The 14,555-nt window shown below is 44.3% G+C and overlaps 1 protein-coding gene across 1 annotated transcript in view; it reads left to right on the forward strand.

Moving 5' to 3' along the window:
* The first annotated feature begins 888 nt into the window (after positions 1-888).
* maml3 (mastermind-like transcriptional coactivator 3) overlaps positions 889-14,555 on the forward strand; it is a 130,811-nt gene continuing 117,144 nt past the window's right edge. The window contains exon 1 of the mRNA XM_005919144.3: positions 889-2,045. Coding sequence (XP_005919206.2) covers positions 1,668-2,045 — 378 coding nt within the window. The 5' untranslated portion in view covers positions 889-1,667. The remainder of the gene's footprint in view (positions 2,046-14,555) is intronic.

The raw sequence follows: 14,555 nt of genomic DNA on the forward strand, positions 1-14,555 counted from the left end.
GCAACACAAGTGGAGCTTCTTCTTTCTTTTTTTTAAAGGAAGCTGCAACTGCTGAGCCATCAATCAAAGAGGGGCCTTTGTGTAATCCATACATTTGGCTGCTGTCTCTGTTTTTGTTTGTTGTCTGTATGTGAAGAGTATTTCTGTACCTGCGCCTTGCTTCCATATCTTCTGGAGAGATTTCTGTATTTGTGAAAACTAAACTTAAACTGGTATGAAGTGTGTAAATATTTAAAAGGCCTTAACTATCTGCCGCAGTAGAGGACAGATGCTACATTTAAACTTTTGCCCTCCAACAAGCTGCCTTGCTTTGTTGTGTTGTGCATTTATAGTTTGTTTTTTGTTTTTTGCACACTTTTCGCTCATTTTTGCATTTTGTTGTTTTAAAGTTTGTATGTTTGAGCTCATTTTTAAATTCTTGGATTGTTTTATGAAGTTGCAAAAAACTGAGTAACTGCTTAATTTGGTATGATGCGATCTTATGCGCAAGAATCAAATGATAATAATTTATTTATAAATCTCCAAACAGTAAAGCCCAACCACCCCTGCAAGTTTAAACTATGGCTGACTTTAATGAAATTTTGAAACTACCTCTTGTGTTTGGGCTTTTTTCCCTACTCGTTTCTGCTGAGTTTTAGATTTTCAAAGACATTTAACATTTTGATTCTTCATCTATATTTGCGGCTCATTTTTCGTGTTGTATAGTCTTGCGCTTCTTTTTACCCCCTAAACGCAGTTTCTGTCTCTTTGCGTGCTTCTCCCTTAAGTTCCAATGTGTTAACCTTTCTCTTAACCCTTTATTAACCCGTTAAAACAGCTCAGGACAGGTCACACGTCCCCTGGTGGATTCCACTCCGTGTTTTCCTGGTTTCCACCATCGGGCTCTTCGCACAGCCTTTAGCTGGTTTTTACTAAACTCCTGATATCACTCCGCTGGCATGGTGGAGAAGCGGACCTGATTATTGTGATGGTGGCAGGCAGTGACTAGAGACTTCCGCCACTGCTTCCCGTATCCGCGTTTTGCGCCGTCTGTCCTACTATCTGGTTGCTTCACAATCGGACTACCGAAGGCGCTTGTGCGCTTTCCCCCCCAACTCAACAACATCTTACCCGGGATTTCTTTCAAACCAAAACCAGATGAGATGCAAGTTCACTGGGAAACTCTGGAGCCCGTTCGGTTTAGGCAGCAAAACTTTTTCTCAGAGGACGGCACGGTGAACCGGAGAGTGGACTGTTGCTGTAGCCGCCGCTGCTCCTCTGCGGGACGGTTTGTGCGCATATGAGCGCTGGGTGCCCACTCGCACCGTCGCTGAACCGCTGTGTGTTTTTGCTCTTATCAGCGTGGCAGCGGCTTTATTGTTGAATTCAGTTTGGGGGCTTTGTGTTGTTTGTGTTCAGCACTTGGAAAGAAAAGAAGAGACGCTCAGCCGCATGACCGAGAGCCTCGCAGCCCTTTAAACCTTCCACTCCCGGTTGTTGCCCTCTTCTTCAGCGGCCGTATCCTCCGCCCGCTGCTCGGGACCTTTCGCCGGCGGAGGACGCGCAGAGAAAGCGGACTCTAGGTGGTGGAGTGGAGGTGGAGGTGGAAGGAGGAGGAGGTGGCGGCGGTGGCGCTGAGCTTAACTGGGAGAAAAGTTCTTCCAAAATAGCCGCCGCTCGGCCCCGTGATGGGGGACTTCGCCTCCCCCGCTGCCGGACCCAACGGCAGTATCTGCATCAACAACAGCATGAACCCGGCCGCCGCGAGCATGGGGCCCGCCGCGAGCGTGGTGGGAATACCTAAGCACAGCACGGTGGTGGAGAGGCTGAGGCAGCGGATAGAGGGCTGCAGGAAACACCACATAACCTGCGAGAACAGGTACCAGCAAGCCCACGCCGAGCAGATGGAGATAGACCGCAGGGACACGGTCAACCTGTACCAGCGGACTCTGGAGCAAAGGGCCAAAAAGTCCGCCAGCGGCAGCAGCACCAAGCAGCCCCAGAGCAAGCAGCTGGACCCGGACTCTGCGTCCTCCGCGGAGCAGAGGAATAACACGCTCATAGCGGTAAGGACGAGCTGACTGCGACGGCCACCTACAACTCACACACAAACACGACACACTTTCGCTCATTTCCCCTCCATCTCTGTTCCCCAGTCTCCCCCCAACCCCAACCCCAAGCAAGCTGCACAGCTTCTTCTTGTTCATCACTCAGAAAACTTGTTGAAAACATGCTCGCTAATCGCTGCTTTCTTTCTCAGCGCTCGCTTCACTTTCTTTCCTCCAAGTTCTTTTGTTTACAAAGAAGTCCGGCCCCTCGTTGGAGCCAACAGGCTGCAGTTTGGGGCTTGGATTGTGCTCTGTGTGGAAATTAGAAGCCTGGCAACTGATATTTGATCTTATTCTGCGAGATCAGTGTTTTCTGTTTTGTTTTTTGGGAGGGGGCACTTTCAGTTGTCAGGTTCTGAAACTAGTCAGTAACTTCTGGAGGATGGCTCGCGGTGTGTTTGCATCTAAAAAACAACTTCTGCTTTCTTGTTCTTGGGTGGAAATTGTTCTGCAACACAGGAGAGCATTAGCATTGCAACACTGCTTCCTTGCTCTCGGCAGCAGCAGCAGTTAATGCTCCAGCCTGCACTGTAACCTTTGTCACATACTCTCAAAATCTGCAGTCTGTCCCCAGTGTCACACACACACACACACACACACACACACACACACACACACACACACACACACACACACACACAATCAAAGCCACCCACGGACTTAAAGCAACCTGCCAGCTGACTTCAGATGAATGCCACAGTAGTTTGTGAACATTTGTTACACTGTCATTAACTCCTAGCTCTTCAGGTTCGCTCGTGAATGCAGCGATCGCATAACATGCCTCAATAGCTGCATGCCCTTGTGAAGATACTGCACTTGTCATTTGTCATTACAGTCAGAGTGGGTTTTATAGGAGTGCTAGGGTGTTTTCCTGTTGGTAGGGGGCAGTGGTAACATATGGAGGGCTGGTGAGTTGCTCGTGGCTGTCCAGGCTGTGAGAGATCTTCACTCCCGGTGTTTGGCTGTTTGTGTGAGAGAGGTTGTAGGCAGACACTGGCAAACTGTGTGGTGTCCCTGCCTGCTCCCCGTCTCCCGTGGGCTCTACTTTCCTTTAGAAAAGACCAAAGGATGCATGTGGGGAATGTCAACATTGTTATCCCTTTTGTTGCTGCAATGAGCCCAGTTCCCCCCCTTTTGAAATGCAAAATACGGAGCGTCTTTTAATTTCTGAGGCAGCCTCGCTTGTTATTTAAGAGCAAACCAGAGCAGCTCCAGCATGAGACGAGCGGCAGGGATTTTAATAGTGCAGGAGCTCCCAGCGGCCCTTGTGGACATTAAACCGAACCGCCCATTAGATGGCCGGCAACAAATGCTCCGAGAATGGAAGGATTACTGCTTAAAGGCACAGTGGCATCCCTCTCCGTCTCTCTCTCTGCTCCTTTCCCATTCACTGATGGCGACAGCTTGTACGCAAACACAGCATTCAATAGCTGAAACACACAGAGCTGTGTGTTAGCACCCTCTTTATGTTACATTGTAAGTTCTTGGCAGTGTGCAGTCGCGGAGATTAAAAGGAAAGTCTCCCATCCCTCACCGTTTTACCCCTCAGAAGAAGGGAGCTGCAGCTAGATGGCTGTATGTAGTCACTTCACAAGCAGGCATTCGAGGAAAGCCAAGTATTCCGATGATGGGATTATGCAGATGTGCATGCACAATTTCAACAGAGGCCGTAATGTGTAGCGTGTATGTTGCAGACCGTATGGGGAGGGTGTGCTGTGAACATAGTGTTGGCTGAAAAAGCACAATCATTTCACGATTTAGTTAAAAAGATGAAAAGCTGACATCATGAGACTAAATTCACACACACTTCAGCTGTGAAACGTTTGTGCTCTACTACAGGTTGGCTTTGAGTGCCAGTATAGTAATCACCACTTTGAAGAATGTCAGGAATGCCTACAGTGTGCAAAAAAACCCCAAACCCCAACATCAGCCAGTTTAAAGTGCAAAAGCAGCAATACAGTTAAATACCTTCAAATGCAAATAATGTCTTTCTGAACCAAATCCAAACTGTGTCAGTGTAATCTTTTATATTTGGTATTGTGATGCTCATCTCAGCACACTGTGCTTTGGTCTAATGGTTCTCAGACACACCCACGTCAGGGTCGGGGAAAGCCTGTAATCATGGAAAGTGGGTGTTTGTGTCTCTAGACTAACTATTAGTGAGACCGGAGAAGAAGACGACACCGTGTGTCTGAGTGAGACCTTTTCTGTCGCACTCAGACATTATTTAAAGAGCCAACAGCCAACTAAAGCTCGGGGTACAGGGGGCCTGGGATGTGGTAGTTCCTGTATAACCAACTGTTTGCCCGTCTGGAGATTCACTTTCACGAGACGGACACTTCCAAACTTTTAATTGTCGGATAATGAGAGGGTAGCTTGCAGAACACCAAGCTGCCTTTCTGCTTTCTGTCAACATCCATATATCATGTTACACTAACAGTGGAATAGTTGAACGCTCATTTACATATTAAACACTTCTTAATTGTGCACCAACTGTTATAATGGGCAGTGAAGACAGTATACTGTATATAAATGTTTCACAGCAGACAGACGATCGCATTTATCTCCTTGAGGTAAAGCTGAACACAATGAAGTTATTTATTAACTCCTCTTTCAACCTCCAAGAAGAATGAATAAAGTTTTGATTTTGTCACTTACCATGGCTATCAGTACAACATATTCATGCTTAGTTAATATTAAACTGGACCTGTTACACATTTCCTTGTTAATACAGGATACTCGCTTTAAACATGGTCAAGATTTCAAATAAAACCAGAATCTCAGGTTTAATACTGCTCTGAACACTTTTTTCTGCTTTTGGCTTTTGCATGATGTCGCTGAAGGCAGAGATCCCTAATATGGTCATCTTTGGGATCAGATGACCATATGCCCCACCCACCTTTGGTTTAAATCTTTTGTTTACAAGGAGCAGCCAATCAGAAGCAAGCAAGCTATAGGCATTTTTTCTTGTGTTTGATTTTTAGGCTAGGCTATACTAATGCTGAGGAAAAAAGATGGCCCAATAATTTATGATAACAATAAATGTTTATTAGCAAACAGAAGCTAAATTTACCGAGTGTCTGAGGAGGCGTTTTCACCCCTTCTGTGAGCATGTACGATCAGCGCTTTCAGCCCGCAATCCATCATAGATAAAATCTGGACCGTCATAGCGTCAACACACATAAAGCTAAATTTGAGCTCTAACCGTGTCAAGTGGGATGCAAGTACAGCAGAAATACAGAGGCTAGTAGCAACATTGTTACTGTGGGTTACTAAGTAGGTGAGGCACAGTTCCATAAAATGTGCTGCTGTAGTTGTACGATCAACAAACAAGACCATTTTACAACAGAATGAGACCTGCTGCAAGGTCAGGTGCACACCTGTAAAGCTTTGGGACTGCATCCTGCACATGGTGACAAAATATGTCAAGAGAGATGAACAGATATGCAAATTGTGTTAGGTCAAAGGTCAAAGTTCAGCTCACACTTGCTGCACAATTAAGAATTTTGAATACGTTCTACAATTCTATAAGTGTTTTTTGGATTTTTTTGACTAACTGCCCTACCTCCTACCCTACTACCACACACTCTCATGGCACTTCATGACATTGTCATCACCTCTAATCTACTTATTTGGGTTTTTGGAGCCAAATCTTCCAGCATTTTGTGTCACTGGACTCATCTTTATCAGTCTGCCTGGTCTTAAATGTGCAAATAGTCTCCGTATACAGATGTAATATTTTCTACTTTTAAAAAAACGACCACATTTGAAGGTAAATCATTTCACTGCTCACTCCAAAGCCTGCGCTTAAAGTTATACTCGTGGCAGATTTTTGTACTTCATGTGTCTGAAGCGCTTATCCAATTCAGGGTCACAGAGCCAGGCTGAACCCAACCCAGCTGTCGTAGGGTGAGAGACACGATGCAACCTGGACAGGTCACGAGTCCATCACAGGGAGACACGAACCGTTCATCTTCACACCTACAGGTGATTTAGAATCAGCGGCTAACCACACCTGCATGTCTTTGGACTGCGGGAGGAGAAACTATACAAACTCCAAACAGAGAAACGCCAGGCAGCCGATCGATTTGTGCTGCGTTCCTTCGCCTCAGAAGTTGAATGATGATGACATACTCAAGTTGACCACATCTTAGTAGCAGTACTCTATTTAAGAAATCATTTGTTTTTCTCCCTGCCAAATTAGCACCCTCACAAGCAATACCACTTACTGATTTCTGCTGTTTAGGGCGAGTCATCGCTGTGTTGTTTTGACAACATATATGCTGCAGACACGAGATGTACTTCCTGTTGAAATACAGTTAAAAACATGAACATTTTTATCCATGAAACCAAACAAATACGCTTCTGAGATTTAAAATCTTTGCACCTGGTTGGTGATTTTGTTTCCGTATCCCGTTCAGCATGAAATAAAACTTGTGTTTGTGTTATGATTGTTTTAAATGATCTGCCGTTGAGCAAGGGGTCGAAAGTTTGCCACCGTGTACGCCCATTTCTTTGCTTTATTTTAATGAGATGGGGGTGTTTTTGATTAGGGTTTGGGCAGCTCTGCTCCTCCTTTAAGATTAAATAGTGTCAGAAACGTTAACACCGACAGCTCAGTCACTGGATAACAGATGAAATTTTTGTCAATATTCTTCCACTGCTGAATATTAAAGTCCATGATGTCAGTATGATCCCTTATATTTATCCATTTGATGCGTTCATCTTCCCAGAATGACATTTGACAGCCCACAGGGAGCAGGTGTGAAGCTGTTCATTACATCTGTTGGTGGGGAGAGAATTAGTGATGGCAGCTCGGGCCTTTGAGACCACAGTCAGGAGAGAAATTAGTGTGTAATCTTGCTTTTTTCCACCCTTCTATGACAACTGAATTCGAAAGTCTAAAAGTGAAAATTGCATGTTGATAATGAGGGAGTGACACACAAATCTGATTCGGGTGTATCTAATGTCTTAACACGACGAGACGTTACCTCCAACAGAACACGTTCACGAGTGGCTGCCGTGTTTTAGCGTTTTTGCTGACGTCGTGATGGGAGGAGGGGGAATGTTGCGAGGATCCAGCCCGTGACCTTTCAGTCAGAGGCACGTGTCTCCGATCCAATGGGCCGTGATGTTGCTTAAAAGCAGAATCGTGACCCGTACTTTTTTCTGACAAAACATCCAGTCAGATCTGATTACCTCGTCGCTAACAAGTTTGCAGCTGCGAGGCCGAGGTGCACAGCAAGGGGCTCGTTAGTTCCACTAAAACACAGTAGCTCAGGACAGTCTGTCTTCGGCTCTGCTCGCTCCTTGGCATTCTCCTCGCAGAGGAATGTCTCTCTCTCACTCACACACACACACACACACACACACACACACACACACACACACACTGTTGTCCTGCTCGACTCTTGGCAGCAGAGGCCTGAGTGTGGGCGGCTGAGTTTTCATGAATCTGAGGCCATCCCTCCCTTCCTCTCTCCCTCCCTCTGTTCAACACTTCTCTGGTTTCAGCGTTAGTAAAGCACTAATGTAGCGTACATGGTCCTGGTAGCTATAGCATTGTTAAAGTCAGCTGGGACCGTTGCCCATTTGCTATATTTAAACCAGCGTGCTGGCGAGGAGCTTACACTCACCAGTACGCGCAGGCACACACGCAGAGCGTGACGTCGGCGAACACCCGTGACATCACAGTCATGCTGTTTTCAACTCATTACACGCTAATTTGACTGACTCCCTCTGCTTTTTTTCTGACTGTTCCTTTTTAACTCCCTCTCTTCTGCTCTCACGTGCTCCGTGTTAACATTTTTGTCACTCTCCAAAAAGTTGATTCTGTTCATCTGGACGCAGCGTTTTGTGGGAGAAACGTTTCGTCACTCATCCAAGTGACTTCTTCAGCCTCAGCTGACTGCAGGTTTCAATCTTATAAACAGTACATTTGCATAATGACTGAAAGCAGCCCACTGAAGGAACAATGGGCTGGGAGGTCAGTTCCTTAATCTTAATTATGCAAATTCTCATGACCATTGAGAAGCATCAAGACATTTTTGTCACTCTTTTTTTTTTCTTGCTCCTTCTCACCCTCGGCCCTGAGTCCCTGCACACACACACACATGCACACAGCTCTGGATGTTTTTGATTTGGGGCGGCTGCGACCACATTCCCTTCCTCCCACGCTTGTTCACATGTTCTACAGGAACACACACACAATCTGCAGAGACCCTTGAATATTCAGAGGACTCTTGGCTCTTTAGAAAGTTTTAACTAGCTGAAACAAAAAGGATTTCAAAATAAAATTTAAAGCTAATCCGAGGTAATAAATCGTTCTCGATGAGAGTTCTTCCTCTTTGATGCCCGTACAGGGATCCAGAGGGTCGTCACGTTTGCGTTTCAGGCCTCAAACGTTTTCTTACCTGTTTTCACAGGATTTACAACTTTGTGTTGTTTTCACCTGCTGAAAGAAATCATTTAAATTTCAAATTTATGACTTTTAGAAAACCTTCATCCCTTAATCGTCGATTCCATATCAAAGGCGTTCGCACGTGTTCACAGTCTGCAGCTGCTTTGTAAAGTCACTGTTTTCTACTCTGTGCACAGATTTCTCAGCTTGACTGTAGTTGATTTTTTAGGGCATTTTTGTTCCAGTTTTGGATGGATGACAGAAAGTGAGGTGACATGTGACAAGAGGCATTAAAACCCACACTGCTGTTTCCTCTTCAGTCGACCCACCTGCTTGTAGGTAACTGCTGAAGGGAAAAAAGCGAAGAGCTACAGGATTATCTCCCTGTTTTTACATTTTTTATTTGCTCTTTACCGTGTGTTAATATGCTGTATACACAGCAGAACATGTTTGAGAATCAAATCCAGGTGAATTAAATATTTTTTATTGTCATAATGAAGGCTTGGCGACTGTCTGCTGTAATTTTCAATTGTGGAAGACTTAAAATGGCCAAGCTTTGATTTTATAGCCTATAATTTTCTGCACTTACTGTATGAACCAGAAACCATCAGCTGACATATTATTTAATCACAGACAGGCAGGTAATTTGCAATTTTGATGATCACGTGTTCATTATAGGCACCGGTAGTAAGTTTGTGAAATTTCTTCCCTCCTGGTTATAACAACTGTAAGTGGGATTATTACAAAGTGGGAGCGTTTAAGGACCACAGCAACTCATCCATGAAGTGGCAGACCACGTAAAGATACAGAGCGAGGTCTGAGGAGTGTAGTGTGCAGAAGTCACCAACTCTCTGCTGACTCAGGAACCGCAGAGCTGCAAACCTCCTCTGGCATTAACATCAGCACAAAACATGTGAGCTGGGAGCTTCACGACACGGGTTTCCATGTTAGGTGTCATGTGTAGGTGAGCCAGTACTTTTGTAGGGTTTTACCTTACTTTACAATAAATAAAATTGAATTGAATCTTTTCCTATTTTAGTAACTTTCAGAGGGAAATATTGTAATTCTTTAGCTGAAGTCGTCACCTTACATATTATTAATTGGCATGAATGTCAACTGGATAGATGGGTAAATGTTAAAATATTAGTTCCCAATGTTTTTAGCTACCAACCCATTACATAAAAGAAGTGATATTTCTCTGATTTGTTTGCTATATAAGATATACAGAGCATAAAGATCAGCAAAAGCATAAGATCAGGTAAGATGTACTGTAATCATCCCAAAAGTTAAGAAATTGTTGTGTCAATGGGGCCAGAACATGAAAAATAATCCAGCTCCGTGAGATAAATACGACATCATGGAACAAAATAACTCAGAAAGTGTGGACCCGTCATGCAGTTTAGAATAAAAGTGATGAAACTTTAACAGGTTTTGTGTTGGAGTGTTTGCGTAATCCTGCTAACAGACAGACAAATGTTCCGAGTTGCTGCATTCACACTTAGTCTATATGACCAATAGCTCATGGTGTCTAAGGTTAGCCAAAGTTCAGTTCTGTGTTCTCTGTAACATTAACTATTATCCTCTCACAGTAAAAATGGCGCAGTCTCACTAAGTAAACAGCAAACCTCTGGAAAGAGTCGAGTATCTGTTGTCTTATCTCTCTGGCCTGTGCGCTGCCTTTTGTTTGGATTGTGCCAGAAGGCTGCTCGCTTTCTCCACTGTATTCACGTCAGTAAGTGTAGTATTAAAGGAGCAATACTCAGCGGCAGTTTAGATTTTGCATTATTGATAGCAGGATGGTGGGAAGCCATCTTTGTTGCTTTCACCCCTGGTGTACTCACACAAACACTGAGTTGGTAAAATATGGATGAGGTGGTTATCGGAGATGCCCGGGTCCCCTCCGATCCTCTGCGAGTAAATGCGCTTTACTTAGAAACGTCAGAATGAAGGAATGGTGACGGCTACAACTCTCTCTGTGAAGACTGAATGAACAATTTGCTGTTTTACCATGTAGCGTCTGACTTGGTAGTTTGATCTGTACACACCACACACACCAAATTAAAAACATTTTGGCTGTGGCTTTTTTTCCTCAAACACCAGCACTCTGCGAGCTAAGCATCATCCACACAGAAACCATTCTACAGCTAAACAGGGTTTCTAAAACAATGGCCTTAGTAAGGGAGTCTTGTCATAAAGATGTAATTCCCTCTGCCTATTAAACTGGGACACAGAACAGGAACATTGCCACATATGGATTCATACATGTGTGTGCACAGGAGAGGGTGCAGAGATACTGTGAGAGTTTGTTTTTAGGGAAATACTGTAACAACACACTTTGTCTGCAGCAGATGGGACCACATTTGTGTTTGCTGAAGGTTGCAGTCCAGTAGTAAGAAGGGGTAGAGTCGACTCCTCCACATAACCGTAGAAATTGCAGCGAGGCCCGGGCAGCAGTTTAAAAATATTTTCTTATTACTAAGAAAGAAAAGAACCACTGTATTTGGGAATTTAATACCAAATGTGGCCACAATACAAACTCAACCAAAAACTCCTCAGTGTGCCTGGTTGTCAGTATTTCTTCCAACATTTTCCCCTAAATAGGCCCCACTCCTACTAAAACTTCGAAGGGAAACGTACTGTGACAACCTTCTAACAAGATCTTGGTGTAATTGTTTTGTTCTCTTGCAGGGAAATTGGCAGAGTATTAAAATGACTTGTTATTTTTAAACCGAGTCTTGCCGGTGTTGATCTTTGGAATTGTTACGAACTCGCTTATCTGCCTCGTGCTTTGTGAATTCAAGTATTGTACTATGATTCCAGCATTTCTGCCGGAGCTGTTAGCCACCAGATAACGCCACATGACATTTTCATCATATGCAAATGCTGCTGTCTTTATAGCAGCAGTGGAAAAGAAAAAAAAAACCTATTGTATTCAAAATTTGTCTTCATTAAGAGTGCAGAAGAATGTGTTATATTCTTATTAGATTTAAATATCCTGCTACATCTGCACGTGTGCACCTTTTTTCTGTTGCTTATGGTGGAGACTTGAAAGTTAGTTTAGTCCACTGGTTCCCAATGAGCGGCGTAACCCTTCTGAAAGGTCACACGATAAATCTGTGGAGTCATGACATGATTAATGGGAGATGACAGAAGAAAACTTCATGCGTAACTCCACTGTTTACACGAGATCCCGATAATTTAACCTCCTTTGGCCCTAGCGTGGCTTACAGCATGCTGGTATGTTAACAGACCTTAAACTAGAACATTAACTAGACTCTTGCTCCTCCTGTGGGCTCTGTTTTAGGCTTTAGATAATCTAGTCAGATTAGACAGAGCAGAAGACTTTGGCCAATCACATGTGTTTTCAGAGCACATCTGTGAAGGAAGACACAGAGGACTGTCACCTGGGAGAGCGGACATGGAATCTCGTGTGAAACTAGTGTTGACTTCCTTATAGTTTGTGTCAATGTGACGTTTGTAAGGTGGGAGGAGCTTACAGCAGAGAAGAGACGTCTAAAAACACTGCAGCCAGATCTTCAAGTCTACGTGCTTAAATATAAACATGCAAAGTAACAAGTTTCAACATCTCGCCCTGAAATGTAAATGAAATAAACAACATAAGGTGTCAGAATGTAGAAATAATGTGAAATTATGTCGAGCTGACTTTGAAACACTTTTCTGTTCAAGGCTAAAGCTCTTATTTTTTTTTGGCATTTTTGAAGCTTATTTGAATGACACACATTAATTTCATGTTAGTCTGACTTGCTGTGCATTTACAGTGAAACACTTGAGGGTAGCTACAGAGGAAATATCACCTAATCTTTGACAACCAGTTTTCAGTTTCCTGTTGGTGGCGGGCGGCAACCCTCTGACCTTCCTCTTACTGATTTGTCAAACTCAGGGACAGTTTCCATCACTTTTTCACTCTCCCCGCCAAAAAACAAACAAAAAAGAAAAACAGTATCGTGGCACTTTTAAATCATTTGTTTGTCCTCCAGTTTTCCTCCTGTTACTCATTTGTGCCCATCGCACAGTGACTGCTTCTAATTCCCACGCAATTTGGTCCTTTGTTGATCGTCTCTCTCCTCCTACCTTCTTTTGACCTTTCTTTGTCGTCCTTACACTCTGTCCTCCCTTCTTTCCTTTCAGTCATTCAAATCCACCCTTTTCTTTTTTCCCCTCCACCATGCCACCCCTCCCTCCATCCATCACTGCGCTCCATGCCTCCGGTGATCTCCGGTTCAGTCTCAGGTAGCAGGCTTAGCCCTCTAAAGCTTTCTCCACGTAGGCCGGTGTCAGGGAGAAATCCTGTGCTAAGAGGGAATTACCCACCACATGTGCTCCTGCAGCACACACAGGCACGTAGACACAGGATTTTACTGCACGCTGGACTTAACCCATCGGCTCTTCGTGCTAACGTTGTTCATATGAACATCATCTGCATTTTTCTGTGTTGCTGAATGTTAAAGCTGGTATCGTGTGCCTCTTCCCTCCTTTGTTAGATGACATTTGTTGTTCTTTCCAGTGCCGGCCAGATCCCCCGCACCTTCCTATCGAGCCAGCGTCATGAATTTTTTATGAATGTTTGCGTGTGCAACTGTGTGCAGGGGGCCCTCAGCTGCATCAATAGCCATTAGTGGAGCAGCTGGGGTAATTGTGCCACAGTGGCTGCAGTGCAGGAGGAAAAACACACACACACACATTATCTGATAATACTGCAGAGGGCAATAAGGAGGAAGAGGGGGAGCGAGGCGCAGTGGGGAAGAGCGGGATGGTGTGAGCGAGGATATTAACTGTGTGGTGGAACAGTTAGCGGCGTGCTACGACGCTGACTGATAGCTGATTTTTACCTGGTGATTGCAGCCTGGAAGTCTTTAGAATGTGCAGCAGCGCGACCGACATGCTGCCTATGACAGTGATTGTCTGGAGACCGTCAGTGCTGCACAGAAGCACACACATCTGGCTGAAAACGAGGGCCCAGGGGCAGATGTTGTCAGTGCTGGCTGGTTTATTTCGCCTCACGCGGCACTGGAACAAATTTCACTGTTAAATTTCAGCAAATTATCGGCAGCTGGATTTTCCTGCATCTAAAGCCGTGTCTGACCTTTTTTTTTTTCCACACGTTACTTGTGCAAATAGTGTAAACTCACCAAATATTGCCCCACAGCAGCCAACATGAGAAGGACGAGCCGATAGCTGGAATCAAGTTTCACAAATATATTTTCAGAACTTTCCAGGAAGTCCTGTGATTTTGTTCACTTTTCTTCTTTCCTTTTCTTTTTTTTTGGTTCTGTCTCTATATGAGAGAAAGTTCAATCACACCGCTACAGCTGCCCAAAACTAGCAAACAATAATCTTGTCCCCTATTTCTGATACCTCTATTCTCCCGGCACGGATCTTTGCAGATTTAATCAACAGCTTTGAGTTTATTTCACAGTGTAATCTAACCTCACAGCTTCTTACTTTAGAAAACGTTACAGTTTCATGCTGTAGCTGAGAGGTTAGCACGGTGGCCTCACAGACAGAGGGACCTGGGTTTAAACTTGGTGTTTGCCTGTTTCTTGTGCGGGTTTCTCGTCGTGGAGCTCCATTTCTCACGGTTTAGTTAATTAAAAAGGTTTCCTATTTTAAGGCAAATAAGCTACATGCTGTTTGTTTACCATAGTACTGTCCTTTTAATATTCCTGCTGTGTTCAGTACAAGTAAAAGATTATTATGAGCTTTTTTTCTTTTACTACGCTGTAACTTTACTTATTATTGCTTCTCATTTGGGCAGCGGGAGCGCCGTGGTTAGCACTGTCTCCTCATCGAAAGAAGGTCCTTGGTTGAAGTCCCAGCTGAGGCCTTGCTGTGTAGAGTTTGCATGTTCTTCATCAGGCTTGCATGAGTACTCCAGCTTCCTCTCACAGCCTAAAGATGTGTGGGTTAGGTTAATTGGTGATTCATAATCAGCTGTACGTGTGAATAGTTGTGAACGCCTCTCTGTGTCAGCCTAGCAGCCTGTCCAGGGTGTCGGCCTGTGACAGCTGAGATAGGCTTCAGCTCCCCCGCGACGCTGGACAGGATAA

The sequence above is a fragment of the Haplochromis burtoni genome, unplaced genomic scaffold, assembly GCF_018398535.1.
Source record: "Haplochromis burtoni strain Fernald_Lab_line unplaced genomic scaffold, NCSU_Asbu1 Contig_35, whole genome shotgun sequence".
Classification (NCBI taxonomy): Eukaryota; Metazoa; Chordata; class Actinopteri; order Cichliformes; family Cichlidae; genus Haplochromis; species Haplochromis burtoni.